The sequence below is a fragment of the Zootermopsis nevadensis genome, unplaced genomic scaffold (genome assembly GCF_977971745.1).
Source record: "Zootermopsis nevadensis isolate Lab colony 2312 unplaced genomic scaffold, Znev_1.0 Znev_ptg000020l, whole genome shotgun sequence".
In the NCBI taxonomy this organism is placed as follows: Eukaryota; Metazoa; Arthropoda; class Insecta; order Blattodea; family Termopsidae; genus Zootermopsis; species Zootermopsis nevadensis.
In genome coordinates this window covers 8,138,597-8,162,625 of record NW_028259152.1, presented here as the reverse complement: position 1 = coordinate 8,162,625, position 24,029 = coordinate 8,138,597, and the positions used below count along the sequence as shown (strand labels likewise).

Genomic DNA, 24,029 nt, shown 5'->3' with positions numbered 1-24,029 from the left:
AGGCACCTAGTTTGAAACCTAGTTGACATCAGCTATTAACTCTCCTGAATGAGAAATTCAGTAATTTTCCTGCCCTTCCAGATGAATACCAGGTCATGACTGCCTCCAAAATTTCTTCTCATTCTCATTATTAATGATTCATGATCATCTTCCAGTCACATTCGACGCAATGCAACTTCAGCGGTTGACACAGAATCATTAAATAACTTTCTTCACCCCTCATGGGTCCAAATATTCTTCTCATAATTTTCTTTCAAATGCCCTAAATGTCTTTTTGCATATGAAGATATGTAGGATTAAATGGAAGAAATATTAAGGATTTTTTAAAACTGATAAAACCATGGCTTCATCAAAATGCTAAAGTTTAAATAAATTAGGAGAGTACTAAATAATATGAAAATCATTACTATCGATAACAGTGAAATAAATATTGAAATATGCTATTTTCCTCTGTCCACAGGGTTTGAAGACAGATACATTTTATGATTGGTACCTCAGCAACAGGAAACGATCCAGGGACACTGATGTCACATATGACTACTAGTGTATTTTCCTTTCCCACAAATCTACTATGTATGTTTAATCCTATCCATTCTGTTGAAATAAATAGAAAGAAGTGCTTTTGTTGGTTACTAATAGAGACATCTTTAATAACATCGAATATGCATTCTACTGTCACTGTGGCTAAATTGCCTGTATATGATATATATCCTTGCAGGCAATGCTCTATTGCTCATGCAGTTCTGTGTAATGTGAGTTACAGTATAACATAGCTATAGATAAGATATATTTTTTGTTATATTTCTTAGATTAGCTATCCCTGATGCCTGTACTTGTACTTCTCAAAATAAAAACTCTGTAAACTGTCAGCATCTTATTAGAGACCGATTATTATGGTGCATACAGGATTTTGAATAAGATCACTGTGCTTATGGTAACAACATTGAAGCATACAGCAAGACAATGCAGGCAATTATCTGTGACCTGGGTACTCACTGCAAGTTATGGGCCTTGCCAGTATACAAGTGTATGAAAGGGATACAAAAGGAAGGTGGAGAATGACAATGGGCCAAATAAATGAACACAGATATAATATATGAGGAAAATGGTTTGAATCTCAACCAGATAATGGTTACATCAACTCAAATATATTCTTTGTGGTTTCCCTCAACCTAATCTACACTGGCAAATGCTCTGGTCTGGTTTATAGCACACTTCCAGACCACTAAAAACGGAGGAATATAAAAGACATTTCACTTTTTAACAGAACACCTGCTTAATAAGAATGTAATAATACATAGCATTGTGGTACAGCTGTTGGGGAGATTTAACAACTCCATTTCTGTACAACCTGACTTTTAGACCCAGATTTTCCACAGACCTCATATATTGGATTCTAATACTCTGTACAGTATGGACATTAAAAAACTTACAGACTTCTGTTTGAAATGCTCCTAGCTCATAATGTAATATTATGGACACTCACTTTATCCATTGCTGATTCTTAATACATTTACCTCTTCATGTTTATTTCCTGGCTAGTGTAAAAATCCCGGTGAAATTCAACAGCAATTTTTTTTTCATACTTGTACCTTTCTCCCATATCCTTTCACTTGTCTGGTCTGTCATCTCTCTTTTCCTTTTTTTTTTTATCCCTTTCATACCTTTTCCTCCTTTCACCCTAAACATGCCATGCTGTTTTTTACATTACCTGTTATGTTTTCCATGATGCTTGTCTCCACTTAACTGTTATCATAATTTTAATACCTGTACTACAGGGCTGCAGGCCGGAATTAACTATGGGCTTAATAGTATTGTGATATGCTACTGCAACGAACAGCCAGTTAGACTCTGCATACACAACGCACACAAAGTTTAAACAAGGTGCAAACAAAAGTTTTGCTTCACAGATACTCTTAGAGCCAAATACTTGTATAAACATGGTTACATGAACATTACTATAATCCCATCACTTAACTAGTGAAGTACCTGTACGTAGGATCTGACGTTTTCATGGCGGTAAGTCTGAAGATGGCCATCTTCTGGGTTGCTGTGCCTCCATCATCGGGGTAATGACTCATCACCATGATAATGAAGGCAAGAAGGACCTCAGAAATGTTGTTAAACTTCTACTAGACTGTATGGCACAACAAACCAGAAGATGGCCATCTTCAAAGTATCTATATAATGAATTAAAATCCGTGGCGTAACAGCTCCAGAGAGCCAAAGCAGACTAGCTTGACTGCTGGCCTCACGTTCACATGCCTAAGCAGAGGTGAACGATCATCCAACCAGATATAGGTGATGTGTGGTCAGCATGACAAACCCCCAGCCATTGCTAGCTTTCCTGACCGGATTACGCTACTCATTGTAGCTCCCCCAATTTCCTCACGATGCTGGGTTGGCACCGGTCCCGCACACACGTCGAAAGCTCATGAGAAAATTTCTTCTCCCCACCCAGACTCGAACCAGCGCGCATTCTGTATCGCCGGTCCGAAGCATGATGCCTCAGACTGCGCGGCTACAGTGCGGGACGTCTATATAATGAAACTGTCTATAATTAAAATCTTATGAACATATATTTCTTTAAAAAAAATAATCTTCTGTAAGACCTCCACACTTACCTCTCAACTGAAACACTGCAAGAAACGAACACTGAATTATCCTTTGGTCATTAATCGCATGGGACAATCGTGTATGGTGAATAGGGAGGACCTGGGAGAAAGCAGTCACAACCGATCTCAAGACGTTACCTTGAATGACACCACTTCAGTATCAGGTTTCATGTAACTTGGTACAAGAGAAAATACTAATGAAGGTACAAGGAGCAGTTAAGTCAGTTTTAAATAAAACATTATTAACTGGTATTAAAATTTATTGAACACTGAAATTTTGTTAAAGTGTAGCAATTTATTCACAATTAAATAAGTTCCAAATTTTTTATCTTAACCAAACATATCACCCTTATATTGTCAGCAGTATCTATATCTACATGAATGAGGAATTGAGACTGGACATTATGTTTTAATATATACAAACACATCAATTTATCTTCCTAATTATAAAAAAAAAAGAATGTTGAAGATTTCTGTCTTCTAGGTTGTTGCGCTGCGTAGTCTGGTCAATGTTAACCAACGTTTCAGAGGTCACACTGCCTCCATCATCAGGGTGATGAACCTCTAAAATGTCGGTAAACATCAAACAGACTACACAGCACAACAACCCAGAAGACAGAAATCTTCATAATCACTGCTGCGAAAACCTCAAATCTTACAAAAAGAATGTTGCAGATATAATAAGTCACCATATAGATAGTGCAAAATATGTAATCTAACAGATGTATTTACATTTTAGTGCTTGTAATAATCTTAAAATCTAAATGTGGGTAAATAAGGGCAATGCTTTGCATTATTATCAGCAACTGTCTGGATTGAGCCAACACACAAGCTTTCATTAGGAAATAAAAAAATTCAAGAACTCTTTTCAAATACCCAAACTGGATTATAAATGGAATTTGAAACCATGAAGGTAGTAGTTTCCATTAAAAGGGGAAACAGTTCACTTCTCCTCACACCACTCATTCTCTTTGCGAACCTGCTCTTCTTCGCTAGCAGTGAAATCATTCTTGATGTTGAAAGTCTTTCGTATCTCCTCTGGAGTCTTTCCCTTGATCATGTTTGCTACAGTTTTGCATGTCACATCCAACAGACCCTTGATATCCAGATAATTGGCAGCCTGTGAACAGCCAATACATTTACAACAATGAAAAAATAACACTCGACACCTTTTTTTTAAGACAGAGGCTACTTAAATCTCAGCTGAGCTGCTAGCCACCCTGAGTAAGAATGTTTGTGGTTTTCCTCAGTCTCTCCAGGCAAATTTTTTGGTACTAGATTGTAACAGCCTATAATTCAATAAGGCAAAAAACTACAGAGTGACTTACAAGTCACACAACCCAAAGTACTGACCTGCATTTTGCACAAGATGTAAATATTTCTATAATGTAATCCAGATGGCACTACTAGTACATTCCATCTCCCCATCACAGGGTCAGAATCATGTTCATATAAAAAACATACCAATATGAGTTCAAACAGTGTTCCTTGGTCAACCTTCAGAAAATCTGCATCCCAGCTGCTGATATCATCTGTACGCTTCTCCTTGTTCTCATCATCGTCTGGTATAGGAGGATCATCCTTGTGGTACGTAGCCCATTGGATAACTTTCTTCAGAATAGCAGAGTTTACATTAGGCAACGGTACTACTTCCTCTTCATCTTCATCCATACCTACAATGTATGTCAATACAAAAATTAAAAATTGTGTACAATGGACTGGACAGTGCTCATGTTGTCACATGGGGGGGGGGGGGGGGGGGGGGTGTCAGTAAAATTATAATTACTAATCCCCACAACATGTTTCCTGCACAAATACGAACAAGCTAGAGACTTGTAGCAAGTAAAAAAATAGTTGTATAAAGCAAACACAGACTATGAACACGTGGGTTTTTGGAAGTGGGTGGCAGATTTAAATTATATTTCTGCAGCCCTGCCCTAGGGAATCCAACAGCACACAACTACATAAAGCTAACTGCAACTAATATAACCTTACACAAACAACAAATTTTTGAGGTAACTGCTGAATTTTATCCTGCTGTATTGTACAGTCCTTGCTCAAGAAATGTGAATGTGAAGAGGAAAACTGTCCAATAATATAAAAGGAAGTTTGGTCAGTCTGATATATCCCAGATCAAAAAATACTTTGTGCTAACCCATTCATTACATCATACTGAGACTGTGCAGCCAATGGCTCCACCTTCCACCACTAGTACAAGTCAGACTACAATCAGCAAGCCAAAGTTCAACTCCTTAGTAAGCATAAGTATGTTAGCTTCATTGAATAGAACTGTAATATGTGCATCTTGCCTCAGTACATGGCATTATGGGACAGCAGTGTTTCACACAGCTCAATAAAAAGCTCCACAGAAATATAAGAATGTCATGTGACCTTTAACGACCATGTGTTGCAGCTTGTACACAGACAAGCTTGCTGTATATCACAGCAAAATACCACTAAAATGTTAACCCAGAAGTTAAAACCAACCAGTAGCCTCATAGTATGTGGGACTCAATCCCCCCATTCCCATATGATAAAGGTCAAGGACATTTAATACATCACACCAAAGGAAGCTGGTTTATCTTTTTTATCATCATGATGTTAGTTTTAATTCCTCAGTATGCAAGATATAGACACCAGAACGATGCAACATGACAGGCCTGACATGGTCATGTATATATTAACTTAATGTTCCACACACACAACTTATTGCATTAATATCAGGGCTACTTTCAGATTTTTAGAAATGATTTTAGTATGAGCCTCACAATACCTACATTTGCAGGCAACAGTGCTGGTTGAGATACCTGAAGGACTATTGCAATACAAATGTTCTAAACTGTTTAAACTACTTTAAAATATAATGGAAACTAATTTCTACAAAAAAATAAAAACCAAGGGATGCAGCATAACCTTGCAGATATGGCACAAACAAGTGAAATTCATGAAATTATTGGGTTTTTTTTAATGAGTTGAGAATTTTACATTGCCTTCAAATACCAAACACGATTATTCAATTTTTTCCAAAATTCATGCAAAATGACAGTTAATGTTTAAACACTTACCGAGATCTTCCAGCATAGTTTTGATAGTCACAGAACATTTTGCAATTTCCACATCAACTTCAAAAACCTCTCCATCCGAGCTCTGTAACTTAATGTTAGGCATCTAGAACAAAGCAGATGTTTCAGTGGCATACCTTGTAGTTCATTCAAACATAAACTGAAGTTCGACAAAATTAACCACACAAGTTATTATAAATTAAGCTAATTTTGGAACGTTTTTCGCTTAGTAACATTCACCAATTCCATTGTTCCCGAAGCTTCGGAACTGGCATACTACACAACGCAATGTTAAAGCCCCTGTTCTTACCAAACCTTACCTTAAATCCGAACAACTATGCGTGCAGGATACTAATGAAGAATCAACCGCAACTGTTTATAGTTCCCTTTCCTTTTTGAAGTCTAGATATTAACTCTATGCCCTTGAGCAACTCCCAACAACCGCTATTGGTCAACCAGTCTAGAAACAAAATGACGTCTTTTTGCAGTGCAATACGTGCCTTTACCGCCAGTGGTAGTAGAAATCTAAGTATGTTGTTATCTTTGGTAGTATTCACAGATTTTCCAAAGATATCACCATGGTAATATTATTTAATCGAATTAGTAAACAATGTATCAACACAGGACAGTTAAAAATAACAAAAAAATTATATAAATAAATAAATAAATAAAAAGTTAACAGTGGAACCACGGTTCCAGAGAATCTGACGTAAATACGTCTCTGTAATGTAATATAATGTAATGCAATGTAATGTAATGAAATGAAATGTAATAATGCTTATATAAGATAAGTACTTGTGATATTCTAAAACGCTTTTACCAGCACAAAATTATCTAGTCTACGACGAATTTCTTCTACAACCGATTCACAGCTCAGCTCTTTCCACAATAACGAAAACGGATTATTGACGGCAGTAATGTAACACAACAATGCCGAGTAAACAGATGACGTTTCTTAAGTAACATAACAATGCACGCAAGCTGATCATTGTTGTCGGTCCATATTTACATTGTTGATATGGATCTTACACGTTTTCCTTTCACTTTTTTGCCGAATGACCCTTCCGTATAAACGTATTTACGTCAAAATAAATAAATAAAATTAAGCAGGACGATATTTAAAGAGTAAGACGGGACGGACCAACAAACTCGTTGATCAAAGATGAGGCGGGTACAACAAATTAGACATTGTTCTGCATTTCATTCGCCCTGATGACGGAGGCAGTATGCCCTCTGAAACGCTGGTTAACATCGACCAGACTACACAGCGCAACAACCCAGAAGACAGAAATCTTCATACTCACCGCTGTGAAAACCTCAAATCTTACAGGTAATACGTATTTCGTACACAATATGTCCAGATCCATCTCTTACGGTTTTCGATAGGCGGGTGCTTAACGCGCCAGATGCATTGAAAATTGTACACATTGGTTCATTAAAATTACAATAAATGTATAAACAATAATAGTTACAATAAAATACATTACAGATTCTTAAAGGTCCTTATTTACTGATCATTTTACATATAGGTTACATTACCCAACTAACGCTGTTTTTGCCGAATGACCCTTCCGTATAGATGTCAAAAGAAGACATGCCTAATTCTCTTACACGAGTTCACAAATGCAGATGAAAACATTAAATGTGATGAACAATAATAATAAATAGGAATTCCTTACCTCAAACCCTGTTCAATTGTAAAAGACCACGAGTGGATGGCAGTATCACAAATTTCTTAATAATTCTTATATAAGATAAGTAATTGTGATATTCTAAAACGTTTTTAACAGCACAATATTATCTACTCTACGACGCACTTTTTCTACAAGCGATTCACAGCTCAGCTCTGTCCGCAATAACGAAAGCGGATTGTTGACGGCAGTAATGAAACACAACAATGACGAAACAATTAGTTTCTTAGGTAACATAACAATGCACGGAGTTCATATAAAAGCTGATCATTGTTGTCGGTCCATATTTACACATTGTTGGCATGGATCTTACACATTTTCCTAACGCTGTTTTGCCGAATGACCCTTCCGTATAGACGTATTTACGTAAAAAAATAACAAAAAAAATGTATATACAGAAATAAAATTAAGCAGGACATTTAAGAAGTAAGACGGGACAGACCAACAAACTCGTTGATGAATGATGAGGCGGGTACAACAAATTAGACATTGTTCTGCATTTCCTCTTTTCTACCTTGCATAAAATGATGCAACTCCTTGTTTTTACTAAATTGATTGACCGTAACAAAAATATGAACATAAATGTTCACGTACATATAAGTACGTATCTAATCTAAATAATGATAATTCGCTTGGTATTGAAACACTTCCTTGGTACCAGATGATGGAAACTGCCAGTTTTAATAAAGTCGGATTTGAATAAAAATATCTACGTTGGACAATGTCTAAAAAATTGTAATTTTATGTAGGGTTGTTAGTAAACTAACTTTTATGCACACTATAGTTATTCAACTGATCAAAAATCCCCTGTTATTTCTTCCACAAGGAAAGTATAATCACTCAGCTAGCCAAGAAATGATGTGTGTTTAACATAACTTAAAGAATCATTCCTGTTTTCATGAGCCTGCCGCTGGTTCCTATTCTAAGCCAAGTGAATCCAGTACACACATCCATGTATCACAGTTTAAGCATAATCCAACTGGCCTTGAGCACTGTAATGAAACCTGAGTTAAAGTTCAGCTAGCAATCTGGTAGTACTAGGATTTGAAGTCCCAATTCCCAAAGGTTTAATTTTTAAATCCATTGTAATATCATCTGCTCATCTATGCATAAGTAGTCTCTTCTTATACATTTCTCATCTCTCCCATGTATGCTACATGTCCAGCCCATCTCAAATGACCTTGATTTGATCATCTCCATTCTTTCTATGCTACACACAATACATCTCCTTCAAAGGTACAGATCATCAGCAAATGAATGTTCCACTGCCTATGGGATAATCAGCCACTGGCTATTGAATACATATTTGCATTTCTCAAACTCTACTGAAAATCCTGTGGCAATAGATGACTTCTGTGGTCCCCAACCTTTTTGTGCCTACGGGCACATTTGAGAGTTTATGAGATCGTGGCAGGCACCAACCAATTAACAAAGCCAAATTTTCTTTTCTCTGGACAAATAAGATATGGACACCAAATAATACACAAAACAACACGACGTTTAATGATACAAGAAACCATGCAATAAAAAATACGTACTTTTATAAGTACAATTATTATTACTGAAGTGGGAAGTTAGTGTGATGTTTGGCTCTGCATTCCATAGGCCAGTTTTACAAATTTGGGAGTGTAGGATGATGTTGCTGCTCGCAATCGTCAAGATGGGCATCAGTAAGTCGAGATCTGTGCTTTGATCTTATAATGTTCGTGGTTGAATGGCCTTCATCATTCAGTATAACCTCTTTTCGTAACAACATGGGCACCCAAAAAAGCCTACGCGGGCGCCATGGTGCCCGCGGGCACCACGTTGGGGACCACTGATGTACAGAGCCATCGCTGACTCAGGGAGAACGCCTCACCTCGGCCCAGTGAGCACATAAACCTGTGTTTCGTTTAACATTTTTATAACTAATATATTTTAGGATATAACATAGGAATCACGGAGCAACACAGTGAAAGAACATATACAAAATAATAGTAAATATGTGTATTATATTCTGTATTAACAAAACTAGATCTTCATAATGCATTTCCAGGAATCAGGCTTTCCACACACATGCATGAAGCTTGATAATCATTGCCATTAACAATGCAATGAATAAAAATAACTAGTTGCCCAAAAATAAAATACAGTTCTTTATATATTATGTAAAAGGCCATATTTAGTATGCATCAAGAACTGTTATAAATTCAAGGTAAAAAAGTAAGAAGATTTCTGTCTTCTGGGTTGTTGCGCTGTGTAGTCTGGTCGATGTTTACCAACGTTTCAGAGGTCATACTGCCTCCGTCATCAGGGCGATTCATCGTCCCGATGACAGAGGCAGTACACAGCGCAACAACCCAGAAGACAGAAATCTTCATACTCACTGCTGCGAAAACCTCAAATCTTATGTAAAAAAGTAACATGACAGCCACAAATATAAAAACACATTCTGGAAAATCTTGAAACGACAACCTAAAACAGAAAAAAGTTAAACATAGAAATCTAGAGTTTAACTTATGACTGGTCAGCTTGTGGCATACTGAATCTATCAAATTTACCAGCGCTGCTTATTAGTAGTATTGAGGGCACAAACTCAAAGGAATCAACATATAATCCATTTCACCCTGATGGAGGTCCTTTAAAAAAGCACCATGTCACTACCCAGAAGATGGCATCTGAAATACATATACACTTCATTCAGATGACATAAATGCCTTCACAAAATAGAATTGTGGCAGGCCTGTAAAACATTCTGACGGCCAAAAGCCATTTTTAACATTCATATACAGCAGCAGCAGACAAGAAGTTTCAAAGCAATCTTGTACGTATTATTATAATAAATAAACAATTTCATTATTTTAGTAGTTTATTTTACAAAAAATTCAGGCAATAATGGGTGCTTTTACTAGTGTTATGTATCATAGAAGAAATATACAAGTTCTATACAATATACAGTCTCATTTTACTCAACAAAATGAATGAACATTCACAGAGTCCTTTAATAAAAATAAATGTCAAAATTTAATGAGAAACTTGACCCTACATCTCACCAGTCAGCAAAAACACACTTAGCGACAGTCATCCCCATCTTGTCATTTAAGTGCCTAACCATCAACACTGACCCACATTTGCTTTTAGTAGTTTCATAGCTGAGAAGCCAAACCAACAGAAATAAGTGAAACTGAAATGTGTTTACACTCTGATACAGGCATTCTGAGCGTAGGAACATTTTTTGATACAGTAAACCAGAAATTTTGCTCTTATGATAGTGATTTCAGCGATATATCTGACTGCAAATTAATAATTTATGTGTAACTACAGCAAATGGAGACTTCACATACTGAAATGAAATAAAGCTTGAGAAACTATTTTGTATTACACATTTGATAATTGTTCAGATGCCAACATCTGTGATTACCAGCCAAAATGTATAAATGTAAGCAAAGATTTGGACAACAGCCATAGAGGCCTCCAAAACACTGAAAAATGTCTAATTTATGATGAAAACAGAAGTACTACCTAATGTTCCAATCAAATGTTTTAATTCCTTTAAACTTACGGACAGAAAGTTTATGCCTTCTAAAAACCACAGTAATGAGTATAACTAACAAACATGTTTTACTTCACTAAGAATGAATTTAAAACATTGTTAACTTTGAGCACATAAAATATTCTCAGGAAAGAAATATTACAGGCATAAGGTATTATCCTTGCACATTGTGACGAATAATCATAAAGTAACTGTAAGGGTCCTACAAAATAATTTTTAACAAAGAGTTACTTTAAATATGTAGGAGAAAGTTAAACTTATTACCTAATATTTACACTATATGGAATAAAGTTAAGGTGGGGGGAAATCACAATTTAGTCCAAATGACAAAACAATTAACGGCAATGTCTTTCTATAAATTCACAGTCATTATCTTCTTAGTAATAAAAAGTTATGACAACTTATCACATCTAATTTCTGTCAAATGATTCAGTCTACATGATGAGGCTAGGAACTGTAAACAAATATATAATTATACATTTCTGTCCATAATTTCCACTAATATAAAATTCCAGTTGTGTTCAATTTGTGACAAACTCAAAATTTTCATACTTTCGACATTGTTTGTTCAAACTCCACTACGGCACCCCTCTCCATGTCACAACCCTTGCATTACACCCATGGGGTCGGCAATGTAAATGGTGACATTCAAGATCTAGGCATGGTAAATTAAACTGCTACCAGGAGGGGCACTGATTCAAAAATGAAAACTTATCCGAGGGGTTCTCAACCTTTTCTAGATCATAGGCCAAATTCACATTTGCTTATCGACTCATGAGCTGCTAGGTTATAAATTACAAAAATCTATTGTAACTTCATTGCAATTTATAAACAAATTCTAGTACTTTACATTGTAAAGATCAATTGATTAATGCTGTTTGAAGAAATAATCAGTGTTTTACATGAGAATCACATAAATACAAAATGCAGTGTTCCTAGTAATTTAAAGCAGCTGGTACATATAATTAATTTGACTTTAAAGGATTAATTCATGTTGCTGCAACATGCATGCTTCTCTCCAAGTGTTTGTCAATAAGTTTCTGATTTGACAGTCCTCATTAAGCTTAAAAGTTGCTCACAGTGATAGTTACTGCCAAACATCCTACTGACAACAACAAAAATGCATTTTCTGATACAAGGGAAATATTTTTGAATCATTTAGTGACATCTTAAATTTTCTGGTTGCACAGCATATGAAATGGTAAGAATGTGGAAGAAAATGGTCATGGTCTGTTTTAGGGTACACCTCACCTGCTGGTGGAAACTTAAGTCTGTCATACAGTTAAGGGCCTGCCTACTGGGAGCATAAGAAAAGGCTACCCACTGCCACATTTCTTCTGGAAACTTAAACCATCTAAGTAAAATATTAGTTTCACCTGATAGTAAAAATGTAAATGGAGATGAATATCCAGGCTCAGAATTCTAACTACAACAGATACGTGGGCCCACTATCCCAGATGAGAAATCCAAAACAAGAGCTTCACACTCTGATGACTGCTTGAGCAGCAGTGATCAACCATTACATCAGCGTCAGACATTTTGGCACTCAGTACTAGTCTTAGAGGTTCATTCAACTGGTGAGGCTTGTTATATAAACATGTGGTCATGGCCCAATTTCTGTGACAGCCACTTGTAATGCAACACTGCAGTATTACATGGTTTTTCAATCTTTTTTACTTTATTTTTGTACAAGGACCTGTAAAAAGGTTCTGACCTGTTTATTCAAGAACTGTAAAGACATGAATGGTATGGATAAGATATCAACACTGTTGTGTAGTGGCAATCTCATACATGCAGTCCTAATATAATACCTGCACTGTTATCTATTAAACACACAAGTACAAGGGCAGGTTTACATTCTATATCACAGAATGAAATGGCTAATGTTAAAGAATGTGTTGTGTCCAACAGAGAAATCAGCATTGTACACAGCAAATGTTGATGGAACACTAAGTCATATAGAATTTCAGTGGTTTACAAACAGCTACATTTAAGAATGATGTAAGTATCAGTAAACACAAGATTTGCTTCATGCCAATCCATTCTCAACAATTATTTATGTATGCATAAATTGTAGGCAACATTTGTTAACAAAGCAGCATCACATGATTGTATCTTGGTCTCCAATTATGTGCCACAGAAGGTGAAAATTTCCTTTCTAATACTGTAACTGGTGATGAATCTTGGATTTACACCTGTGATCCAGAAACAAAATACTTCATTAAATAAATAAATAAATAAAAAAACACAGATGTGATCAATGTCAAGGTCTTGGTGCTGCCAGTCTCTGATCATGAAGGCCTAAAGATTGATGTCTTCTGGGTTATTGCATCATGTAGTCTGGTAAGATTTCACCAATCTTCAGACTCACCACTGTGAAAACCTCAAATGCTACATGAAGGCTTAGTTCACCAAGAGTTCTTTCCTGAAGATTAATCTGCAATTCATTCTACTGAGGGCTTCTAGCATGTTCTGCATGATGGCAATTCTGAGAAACGTGGAGAAATGGAATCTGGTTCCATCATAGCAGTAGTTGCCATTCTGTACTGTTTGGTAGTTGAATAACTGGTGAAACACAACATTTTGTTGATACACCCTCCCTACTATGGTCCCTATGATTTCTTTCTCTTACCTAAAGCGAATGCTGAACATTAACTAAGGAAATGTGATAATGAGAACTTCACTGGAAAGAGACAAAAGTGAGAACTGAGTCATTCTGAAATAATAATAATAATGCTGGAATTACTATTCAGTGGCAAGGACTCTGCTCACAAGGGATAAATTCCACTTGAACTTGTGTTACATTTATCAGTCTCAGAACCTTCTGACAGGCCCTTATAATATTTCTTTCTGTAATGTCATAGTTCAGATTTTGGCTGCCTGAAATGGTATGCAACCAGGATTTGCACATTCCTTTAATCATGAGACAAGGGTAGAGATAGAAGTAGGGTATAGTCAGGTAGGAATAACACAAGGGAGCATAACTTAAGGGCGAATTACAAAGATAAATGCATGCATGTCAACTTTTGTAAGGAATGCATATTCTTATCTCAGAGTAGAGCAGAGCTGAACAACATTTATTTCCAAGCAACATATCAGCATATTATCATGAGACAAGAGGGAATTTGTAAGACCCTAGAGAGTTCAAACTAGTGGCCAACAGTAGAAAATCTGAACGTCTAAAGCGGCGAATAAAATGCTTGAGGTTATGAAGAATATTGGAATGCTGCATTCATTTGTGGCCTGGGTCTATGACAATTTTATGAAGGGATTAAGAACAAAGGAATGGAGATAAACTTTATTGCTTCCAAAGTAGTTTATAAACAGAACTGGAGTGAACTTGATGCATTCATGGACCTCTGAATTTCAGTGAGAATATAACCCTCATGCCATGTATTAATTTACAGTGTTATAGCATAAAATATAAATATTCCCTTAAAGCTAATACAGTCTAAAAAACAATGAAGTTACTTATCTTACCATAATATTATGACCTCAGATCATGTGGTATGTATGAGTTTTTATTCTGGATTGAGATGAAGCTTAATTTCTTTTTAAATAAAGACCAATGGCTTAGATCTCATTTTAACTGAAAACTTTACTGAATTATACAGCCATGTATTGGATAATTTGGCAATTTATTGAATGAACATGTAGAAACATCATGCAATGTTGTTGGAAATGGATGACAAGCTTGACTATACTCAGCTTTTATCATGCATTTACAAGCAAATGTACCAGTTAACAGAATTAATAATAACAAAACTTTACAAGAAAGAAATATACCAAATTATAGTGTAGGAACTTTACAGAAAATATATTTTACATTTACAATGCATGTAATTCTGTCACATCTTTAGAACAGATATTCATTTTATCATATTGTACAACTCAGAACATTGAGCCATATACTGGTTTATTTTTGTAACTGTTCAGAAGTAAATTAAATTTATAAACTCATAATTGATTAAAACAGTTCAAAATATTAAATTATCAGCTGTTTCATTAACCTTTATCATATGGGAATATGGTACTAGTGCTAGTGGCTGAATTGGGAGATTTAATTACTAACAGTATGCATTCACCTTTGGAATAATTTCTGCTAAAATATTCTAGTAAATCAAAAATACAATGGCAAATTATAGTTACTTTTATTAGTATAAAAGTGATGTCAGATATAAACCAAAATATGTATATAAACCCAAATGAAGGTAACTCACATTTCTGGAAATGTCATCCTTCACATGTTGTGACAAACCTCTGATTTAGAAGTTTACCTTTCTATGATAAATATGAAGACATGGGTCTACACACAGGCCAACTTTGCACTTTTGAGCACTGAGGTTTGGTAGATGTTTGTTTCTTCTTGGCTGAGCACACATGACACTGCAATCAGACAAAATTTTCAGTAGTGTATTCTTTTTATCACAGCATGCTATTATGATGTAGCTATTCAATAGTCAGATCCAACATATGAAAAAATAGTTTTTATCCACTTTCATGTTTTCCAACTGAATAGCTAGTAAGTCATTCTGCCACTGTCACTACCGTTAAAGCAATTCATAACTGTGGTCTCCAACAATGGCAGAGTTTTGGGCTTTCCCATGTTCATCACAGAGGCAGCTTTCTGCTGATAGTTTATTCATATTTCACCAACATGTAAACATCTTGCTTGTCTTTCTAAATCAGTAGTCAAGGTACCACTCCCCCTAACAAGTATACCATCCAATTTCAATTTCAGTATCTTACTTCTGAAGCCCTCTGGCATTCCTTTATGATTTAATCAGACAGCTACACAACAATCTAAAGTTCTTATATGCAGGTTACCAAATAAATATGCAGAGAAGAAACTGTCAAGTAAATTTGTGGTATATCCCTTCTCCTGTTGTAGTAAAACTGTTTACTATTTCATGTACAGCTGTAATTTGCCCACGCCTTCCATACATAGCTAAATGTTCAGATGGGTTATAAATTTAGGACAGTTATCATTCAGCTTATGTTATGGTTGTTTTGGCCTTGTATGGTTTGACATTGACACAAAAATGTAGGGATCTCACTCAGTATATGATGAAATTAGTTGTGTTTCATGATGCTACTCTTATAATGACCTCTGTTCAGTCATCATGAGGTTGTAAGCATTTCATCAGCTATCTTTATTGTAGAATTTATTAGTCTCTGCAATCACCATCACACAGTGGAGAAAAACTAACTGGAATAGAATCTTTGTTTACATGGGATGCCTTTTATATCCTTAATCCACTGACACCTCTCATGAAAGGATAAAGACCTAGAGAATTCCAAGGAAGTTGTGGTCTTGAAAAAAATTATTGACTTCCACCTGCATCTGCATAATCACCCACTCCTACAATGTTATCAAGTTTACTCCCACTACCAGATCAGATTGCTTCATAAGTCAGACTCCAAAATTAACTCCTGTTCCATAACACTTTTATTCTTCAAAATTTTAATACCATGACAAGGAAATTATTATATTTTGTTGGAAATGTACTGTAACTTATACCACTCTTGCCCATGTGAATAACATGACCATGCAGAGGTCTGCATTTGTTCCCCCAACCAACCTTTTTGGCTTACACAACTACAAACATATTTATTTATGATTTTACGTCAATAGACTACAATAACCAGTGTCTGTATTGAAGACTTCTGATGGTCTGATCCCATCCTCACTGCCCCCCTCTCCCAAGGACAAACACGTGAATGGAACTTTAATTTCTCTATTACTATTTCAACTCCAGTTTTCTTCTGGCTCTTTCCCACACTGACATGACCACTGCAAATTTGCTCCTTCCACAGTAACTATGAAGCTCCCACTAACGGCATTTATAAATAATTACAGCAGGAGAGAATAATGGAAGTCTATATATATCAGTCGATAAAGGTAAACAAATGACAAGTGTTGCTCAAATCTAAACAGTACATTAACAGTGGTCATAATCCTTTCAATGTCATGATCAGAAGAGCTGTCTACAAGCAACTTACAGATCAGACTTCAATGTAAACATTTTTTGTGTTTAATGGAAAATGACAGATGGTATATGAATAAAATATTCTTCCCAGAAGAGGCATACTCATGATGACACTGAAAGGGTTAAGACTGTTAATAAAACATGTTGAATATGGACGAAATATATAAACCCCCAAAAAACTTACAAATCACAGAAACATTTTAAATATACCACAACTCCATGAATGATCACATACTTTTTTTTTCTTGAACACAACTGGCAAATTGTTTCTTGGTACATCAAATATAAAAATCACAAACAAAAAGTCCTAAAGCTCGGATGTAGTAACACCAAGTTTTTAATTTTTATATTGTTTAAAGTCACAACGTAACAGGGTACTAAAGATTACAGCAATCATGTATTCACACAAACCAAATCTTGGGTACCCATTTAAAAGGCCACCAGGCACAAAAATCTGTATCACAGCATCATTAGTTAACTTAAATGATGACTGTACATTATGGACAAGAATCACCGGGTGAGACATAGCATTACAAATAGATTCTCAACAACTCAAATGTATATTCTTTGATACACATAATAATCCATACTGCACTTTACTCTTGAATTATCAAGGTAGAGAGTTACTCAACTTTTTCCAGACCTGGGGCCACATTCACTGTTTTTTGACTCACATGCTGCAAGATTATATATAAACAAGGACAATTATGGAAATGCCATGGTAGTTGGTTAGAAATGTTACTGAATTAGGTCTACTAATGCAAACATGTTCACAAATTACCCATTTTCTTTAACAAAGTCAGTAATTAGTGAGATATTTGCTTGAGTAAACTTTCAGCATCAGGTTTAATTTCTGTTGTTGTATGCTTCCCTTCACATGTACACCAGTAAGATACATACTAGTTCTTGATTTTAAGTTGAACAGTTACTCACAGCAACTGTTACTGCCAAATAATAAATTACTTCAGGAGATATGTTTCCTGATATCAGGCAGGTAATTTTCTACATACAGAATGACACATTATCACGAAACATGCAGTTCACACAAATAATACTGGCAGGTTGCATGAAGCCCATGGCTTGAGAATCTCTATACTTCCAATGACCTTTCTGTACATTTCTTTTACCAAATGCTACAAGATCACATTTTACAATGGTCCCATATTATGAAACCATTTTAGTGGCAACTAGACTTCTCATTTTAAAAAAGAATAATATCCTGTTAGCACTTAAGTTCTAAAGCAAATAGAAACAAAATTACTTCTGGCTGGATAAACAATGTTTTTCTGACACTTTCAAAAGAAAGAAAAAATGTTTGTTTCTTCAAATGTTTAGAATCCATTAGATTAGTCCTTTGGACATTATGATGCTGTATCAGCAACTGGACTTAAAGAGCATCAAAATAAATATATGAAGATGACTAAATGAAGAGTTGGGAAGGACATGGACACAAACGTGCAAGGGGTTTAAAAGATATGAAACCACGTAAATTCTGAAGGGATGACTGTCATACTGGAGTTTCCTGAAAAGAAGTCAATTGGTTCAACATTACTGCTAACACAATGAACTGTGACATCTAAGTCAGTTAAATGGATCAGTAAACTGGTAAACCATGATTCAATTCCTACTAGGTTCTTAGGATTCTTCTTTCATTACCTCATCCAAGACTTCTAGCACCAGACCAGAACTTAACCTGTGGGTCAAGCAACCAGAGCATAAAGCCGACCTCTCACTTCAACAGCCAGTTTACAATCAAAATTACAGAAACAAAGACAATCACAAAAAGAGAAAGCATAAGATCAAACAGTAATTCACTAAGAACTAAAATATGAAGGGTGCAAGTTGCTGATCCTACTGAGATGACATAAGATGTAAACAGACCACAATCTTAGTTCAACAACTTGAAAGAAAACAATAATGGTAGCCAATATGGAAACAGCTAATTCATGTCCATCAGCAACTAAAAGCACTGAAAGTTCTACAGTTGTAGGAGTGGAAAATGGGAAAAACAAATGACTAACACAAGCATGAATGAAAATGTAAATGAACTGGCTAACCCCATTTCTCAATGTAATGATATTCAAAAAGCCTTCCACTGTCTTACACATTTTTTGAGATTTGGCAGGGGAGAATGCTACTCAGCACCTGCAGCCATGAGAAAAGCATGTGGCACCGAGGCATTTCAGACCAGCTGCAGCTGTTGCATGCACTCACATCTCTAAAGGTATTAATGTTCAAATGAGGAAATCAGCACTGTCAAATGCAATTGGAACATATAAGTTTGAACAAGAATTTCTCTCTCAGTACTGGAGCCCCACATGCCAAACAAAAATGCAAATTTCTGTGTTATCAGGATAAATTTAACAGAGGGAGATAATGTAAGTACTTCAAACCACCTACTTAAATATGGAGCGAAGGCTACATTTTTCAATCCTGCCATTGTAGACACTGAATTCCCATCAGTGATGAGAAGTCATCATTCTGTATCACCAACCTAGGACAATTCAGGAAGTTGTATCATTCTCAAAGCAGCGTGAATCTTTCAACAGAAATGTATGAAAACAACTGCAGTTAGCTACCCATCTCAAGAAACAGAGATATGAGGGGAGGGGAAACTCTTGACCATGTGCTGTGAATTGGGGGAAGACAATCCTACCAAACCTCTTTCCATCACCACAATAATCCACCAAAACCCCAGAAAGAAGAGCAGGGGTGTAAATGACCAATCATTAGGGTTCCAGACCAACCCACAATCATGTCCCTATCAAACATATGAAAGGCCAATGAACAGTAACAACTGCGGCCAGCGAGGAAATCATTTAAGAAGTGATATTGTGACCGAAATATCATTTGCTGACCAAACAATTCTCATAACAGGCAAAAACCATTTTACCAATAACATCAATGTCAAAATTATCCATGGCCACAAAGACAGCTGAGCAGACCACAGACAGAAGGGAGCTCAGGATGAAATTTTGACAATGACAAAAAAAATTCTGTACATATAAGTGAGTCAATTTCAAGATGCAAATGTGAAAGTGGCTTATTATACTTTGGGGGGGGGGGAGTTTCTTTGCACACAAATAATTCCATCTTAAATCAAAAATGGCCTAGTTGTAACAACTCACTGATGTACTTCAAAAGTACTGTGATACAGCTCACTATGCCATCACATATGCTGCTGGACATCAGATAAGTTTAGCTTTGTCTTCAATTATGACCCTGTTATATTGACATGACTTTCCTGCACTTACAGCACAATTCATATGCACAGTTCTTATCCAGAACAGCATGCTTTCCACTCAAAGAAAATATTTAAAATACAACAGAGAACCATGTAACAAAAGATTAAACAACAACCAACATAAGATCCTGTGTAGATAGTTATTACATACTGTGTATACACTTTTAGAAACAAATTTTTAAACAAGTAACTGTACTACAAAGTTTTATTAGTAACAACTAAAATAGCAACAAAAAGAATTGTTTTCTATTTTTTGCGGGTATTTTAGTTCAGGAGACACTGCAAAAGGCACTTCTAATGGGATACAAACATTTCCTGGAAAATGGGGTGTCTCCCTAGATCTCTTTTCATATACAGCTATGTAAAAGATCATGTCTACATGCCACACCGAATGAGCTTGATGTTCTAAAAACATCAACTTTGTGAAGAATCTTACAAAAGACTGAAACAAATTCTTTTATTACTTGGATGTTGTCAAAATTAATGGAGCTCATGTGTAAATTTGAAAATATTTTTTACTATTCCAACTGATACAAATGTAACTTTTGTAGCATCCCAGGTTTGTTCAAAATTAATTTTTCAATAGTGCAAACTTCATTTGTAACACTATCCTGATAGTCTCCATGACGTAATGCTTCTGTGACATATAATTTTTTATGTGCAAAAAATGTCTGCATTAATGCTACGGGTTGAAATTATTTTACAGTACACAGAAAATTCCTCAAAATATTTTAAGACTTTTTAAGTATATGTTGTGCTTCTTGTATAGTGACATGAAGTGAAAATTAAAAACCATAGTGCTCAAACATCATAATGTCAAAACACAAATCTTACATCAAAGTCCTGAACACTCTCAAATAGTGTGATCCTTTAACTTCGGCATACCACAACCTGACTAATGACAAGATAAAATTTCTGACAATAAAGCATCATCATATATACAATACCATTTCACAGGAAAACAAAATGTACAAAACAAAGATTAAAACAAGTCCTTGTCGAATACCTTAACATTTACATATTATTTGCTATGCATCTCTCATGCACTTAACTGACTTATCAAATACCCCCAACCCCAAGAGTAATCCATTTTTCAAAATGAATACCAGATTTATAATCATAATTATTATTTAGAATATAATTTATAATTCATTTTCAAAAAGTAGGGTTTTAAATAAATATTTCAGAGCATAAAATAATTGATGAAAATAAAATTCACCTCCAACTGAACCCCCTTGGTTTACCACCAACTTGTAGGTACGCCTCATACCAGCAACCCATTTTCTATATAGCCTAGTGGAAAAACAAATTGGAACACTATGTGTAATACAATTTGCTGAGCAAATAAGCAATTTGGCAACAACCCATTCAGCTCTCTCAATTTTCTTTCTATTCCATTGTTGGGTGTTACACTCTGACCTGAGATCCATGATAACCAAAAATTAACCCAACAATTATATCACAACATACAACTTTAGTTAGGATTTTGGGTGCAGAGTAGGGGGGAGGGGAGATTTCCAACAGACTTTGTGGCTAAACAAATTTTCATTGCCTACTTATTCATTTGTTCACGCAGACTTAACCAATGTTTTGGAAGTGGCAGTGGATGGGATGTCAATTGTGTGAGTCTCATTCCCAAATATCAGTCTCAAACGCTTCATCGGCGGATGTACCATAGATGAATAGAAGCCTCCAGGTTCCTCCTGCAGAGTTTCTCTCCGGTGGCGCTTCTCCCTGTCCTTGGATTTGTGGCGCTTCTTGCGGTGTTTGTTTTGTAAATGGTTCTCGTTGCCTACGCCTTCCACCCGAAGAACTTCGTACTCTGGCTCATAGCTGTCCTCACTGAAACTATTCCCTGACTCAATAACTTCATCCAGGACAGGGCTGCGCTTCATACGGAGTGTCAGTTTTAACCGGCCTCCGCTCTCATTCCCCTTAGAGGGTGTGGTAGTTTGTGATGCATAGAAGATACTCCTGTCTCTTTCCCCAAAGCTATCTGTAGATTCAATACTGTCATTTTTGGGGATATTCTCTGCAGCATTCCAACTTCCATTTAGGCTAGTCTTAGTGGACGACGGAAATCCGATCCTTGAACGTCTAAGTAAGCGTGGCTCTTCCATGTCACAGTCATCTTTATCATCAAATTCATACACATCTTTGGTCCTTTCACCTATCACTGTGGGGGCAGTGTCCCCCACCTTCCCATCATCTAACCTAGACATCATCCCATTTACATTCCTACTCCCTACCCCCCGTGAATGCTTCAAGAATCCACTCACTGTCGAGGATGTACGTCTGGAAGTAGTCACACGTCTCAAGTGATGATCCCAACACTTTTCTAATTTCCCATTTACAATTTTTCTAACAAACTGTCCATTACTGTTCCTTTCTGGGAGTTGCTTATCCTGTTTTGCTGCCAGAAGCTCCAATTTAGAGTTTAAATTCTTACAACGATCCTTACATTGGTCATCAAGAATTTCAAATACCACAGCTGACTTTCCACTTTCTTTCACAGACATTTGTTCAACCTGGTCAATCTTCTCTTGAGACCTGCGAGAGATCTCATCATCTTTCAGTTCAAGCAGCTGTCCACTACAATTATTCCTGTTGGTGTTTAAGTTGTTAACTTTTTCTTTCATCATGGCCAGTGACTCAATAAGTGGCTCATTAAGTCGCTTATGATTGCGCAACATTATCCCTTCTGTAAGCACAGAACTAGCACTACTGTGATCACTCTCACTGCACAGGTCCTCCTTCTGCTCACTACCAACGCTGCTAGAATTGCTTCGTGTGTCATCCAGCAAAACAGTTGATCCACGATTCATCAAGCTTGATAAAGAAATATCATCATCATCTTCTTCCTCATTTAACTGTACTGGCTTTTCTCTCTTTCCTGGCAGCCTCCGTGGGAGTCTTCCAGACTTCGTACCGACGCCAGTTCGCCTGGGTTTGTTGTCTGTGCAATTGTTTCTAGACATTTCACTTCGTACACCACGACACAATCTTTCTCGTCCTGGCCTCTCCCCATTCTGAACACACATATTATCCTGACCACTGAATATCTTCTCTGCCGTAGCTTTTCTTGTCCCGTGATCATCGTCAATGTCTGAGAACTTACACCCTTGTGCAATAAGAAGTTCTGCATCATATTTTGTGAGTCCTTTCTGCCTCAGTTCTTTCATGCTGAGAGGAGCCATGATGCTCTTAATGTCACTACCTGCAGATGATGACCTGCTGCTGGGATTATTTTCTGACAGGGACTTGTAGTCAGACTTCAAACTTGATGGCTGTCTGTGTTTCGTGCGATTCAACCGGTTGTCTGTTTCTCTTAGTCTATAGCCACAATTCAGTTCATCATTCTTTGACTTTCCCTTGCCAAATGCACCAGTGCTCCTCCTGGAATGAATATAAATGCAAGTAAGAGAAAACATCGAACTGACAATTTCAGAGAACTTTATGCATCCAATGTATAAAATAAATACATAATGTGGCAATCATATCTGTTCATATGTTTCACCTTCTAGACAACTAACTGCTTTATGATTAAACCTGCTATCAGCTGTCCACATGAGAAGGTTTTAGGCAAATTTCATTTTGGTATGCAAACCCACACTTTACATGAGACTACAGAATCTTACTATAAAAATTTGTGATTCCTCGTTGTCTTCAAGAAATGACGTCATCAACAATGTCAACAGATATTTGTTTACTCGGCATTGTTGAACACAACAATGCAGAGTTAACAAATAACACTTCACAACAAAGAAATCAAAAACTATCAACCCAGTTGCATTATCACTGCTCCAGAAGCAGCACATCGCATTCTTGAATATTGACTGACATCTAGCCTAAAACATCAGAAAAGTGAAAGAAGAAGTTATCAAGTATTTGGAGT

General features: G+C 36.2%; 3 protein-coding genes across 8 annotated transcripts in view; 1 reads left to right on the top strand and 2 right to left on the bottom strand.

Annotated features, from left to right (window-relative positions):
- Positions 1–869, top strand: part of LOC110835394 (uncharacterized) — a 32,152-nt gene extending 31,283 nt beyond the window's left edge. The window contains exon 5 of the mRNA XM_022075548.2: positions 461–869. Within this exon, the coding sequence (XP_021931240.1) occupies positions 461–544 (84 nt within the window). The 3' untranslated portion in view covers positions 545–869. The remainder of the gene's footprint in view (positions 1–460) is intronic.
- A 1,985-nt stretch (positions 870–2,854) lies between these two features.
- On the bottom strand, positions 2,855–7,518 carry SkpA (S-phase kinase associated protein 1 SKP1-related A). Of its 3 annotated transcripts, none has more exons than XM_022075543.2 (5): positions 7,357–7,517; positions 5,998–6,137; positions 5,681–5,783; positions 4,080–4,288; positions 2,855–3,735 (listed from the first exon to the last, which is right to left on the bottom strand). In XM_022075543.2, exons 3-5 carry the CDS (start codon positions 5,781–5,783, stop codon positions 3,559–3,561), a joined length of 489 nt encoding a protein of 162 aa, XP_021931235.1. In that variant the 5' UTR covers positions 5,998–6,137; positions 7,357–7,517; the 3' UTR covers positions 2,855–3,558. The 3 variants fall into 3 exon arrangements, with proteins under 3 accessions (XP_021931235.1, XP_087207793.1, XP_021931236.1); XM_087351667.1 differs by lacking the exon at positions 7,357–7,517 and adding an exon at positions 6,498–6,516; XM_022075544.2 differs by lacking the exon at positions 5,998–6,137 and having other exon boundaries at positions 7,357–7,518.
- A 1,821-nt stretch (positions 7,519–9,339) lies between these two features.
- Positions 9,340–24,029, bottom strand: part of Hmt4-20 (Histone methyltransferase 4-20) — a 28,242-nt gene continuing 13,552 nt past the window's right edge. For 2 of the 4 annotated variants that reach the window (XM_022075497.2, XM_022075498.2), the window contains one exon: positions 9,340–23,530. In XM_022075497.2, coding sequence (XP_021931189.1) covers positions 21,703–23,530 — 1,828 coding nt within the window. In that variant the 3' untranslated portion in view covers positions 9,340–21,702. The remainder of the gene's footprint in view (positions 23,531–24,029) is intronic. The other 2 variants (XR_015535884.1, XM_087351654.1) reach the window with 2 other exon arrangements.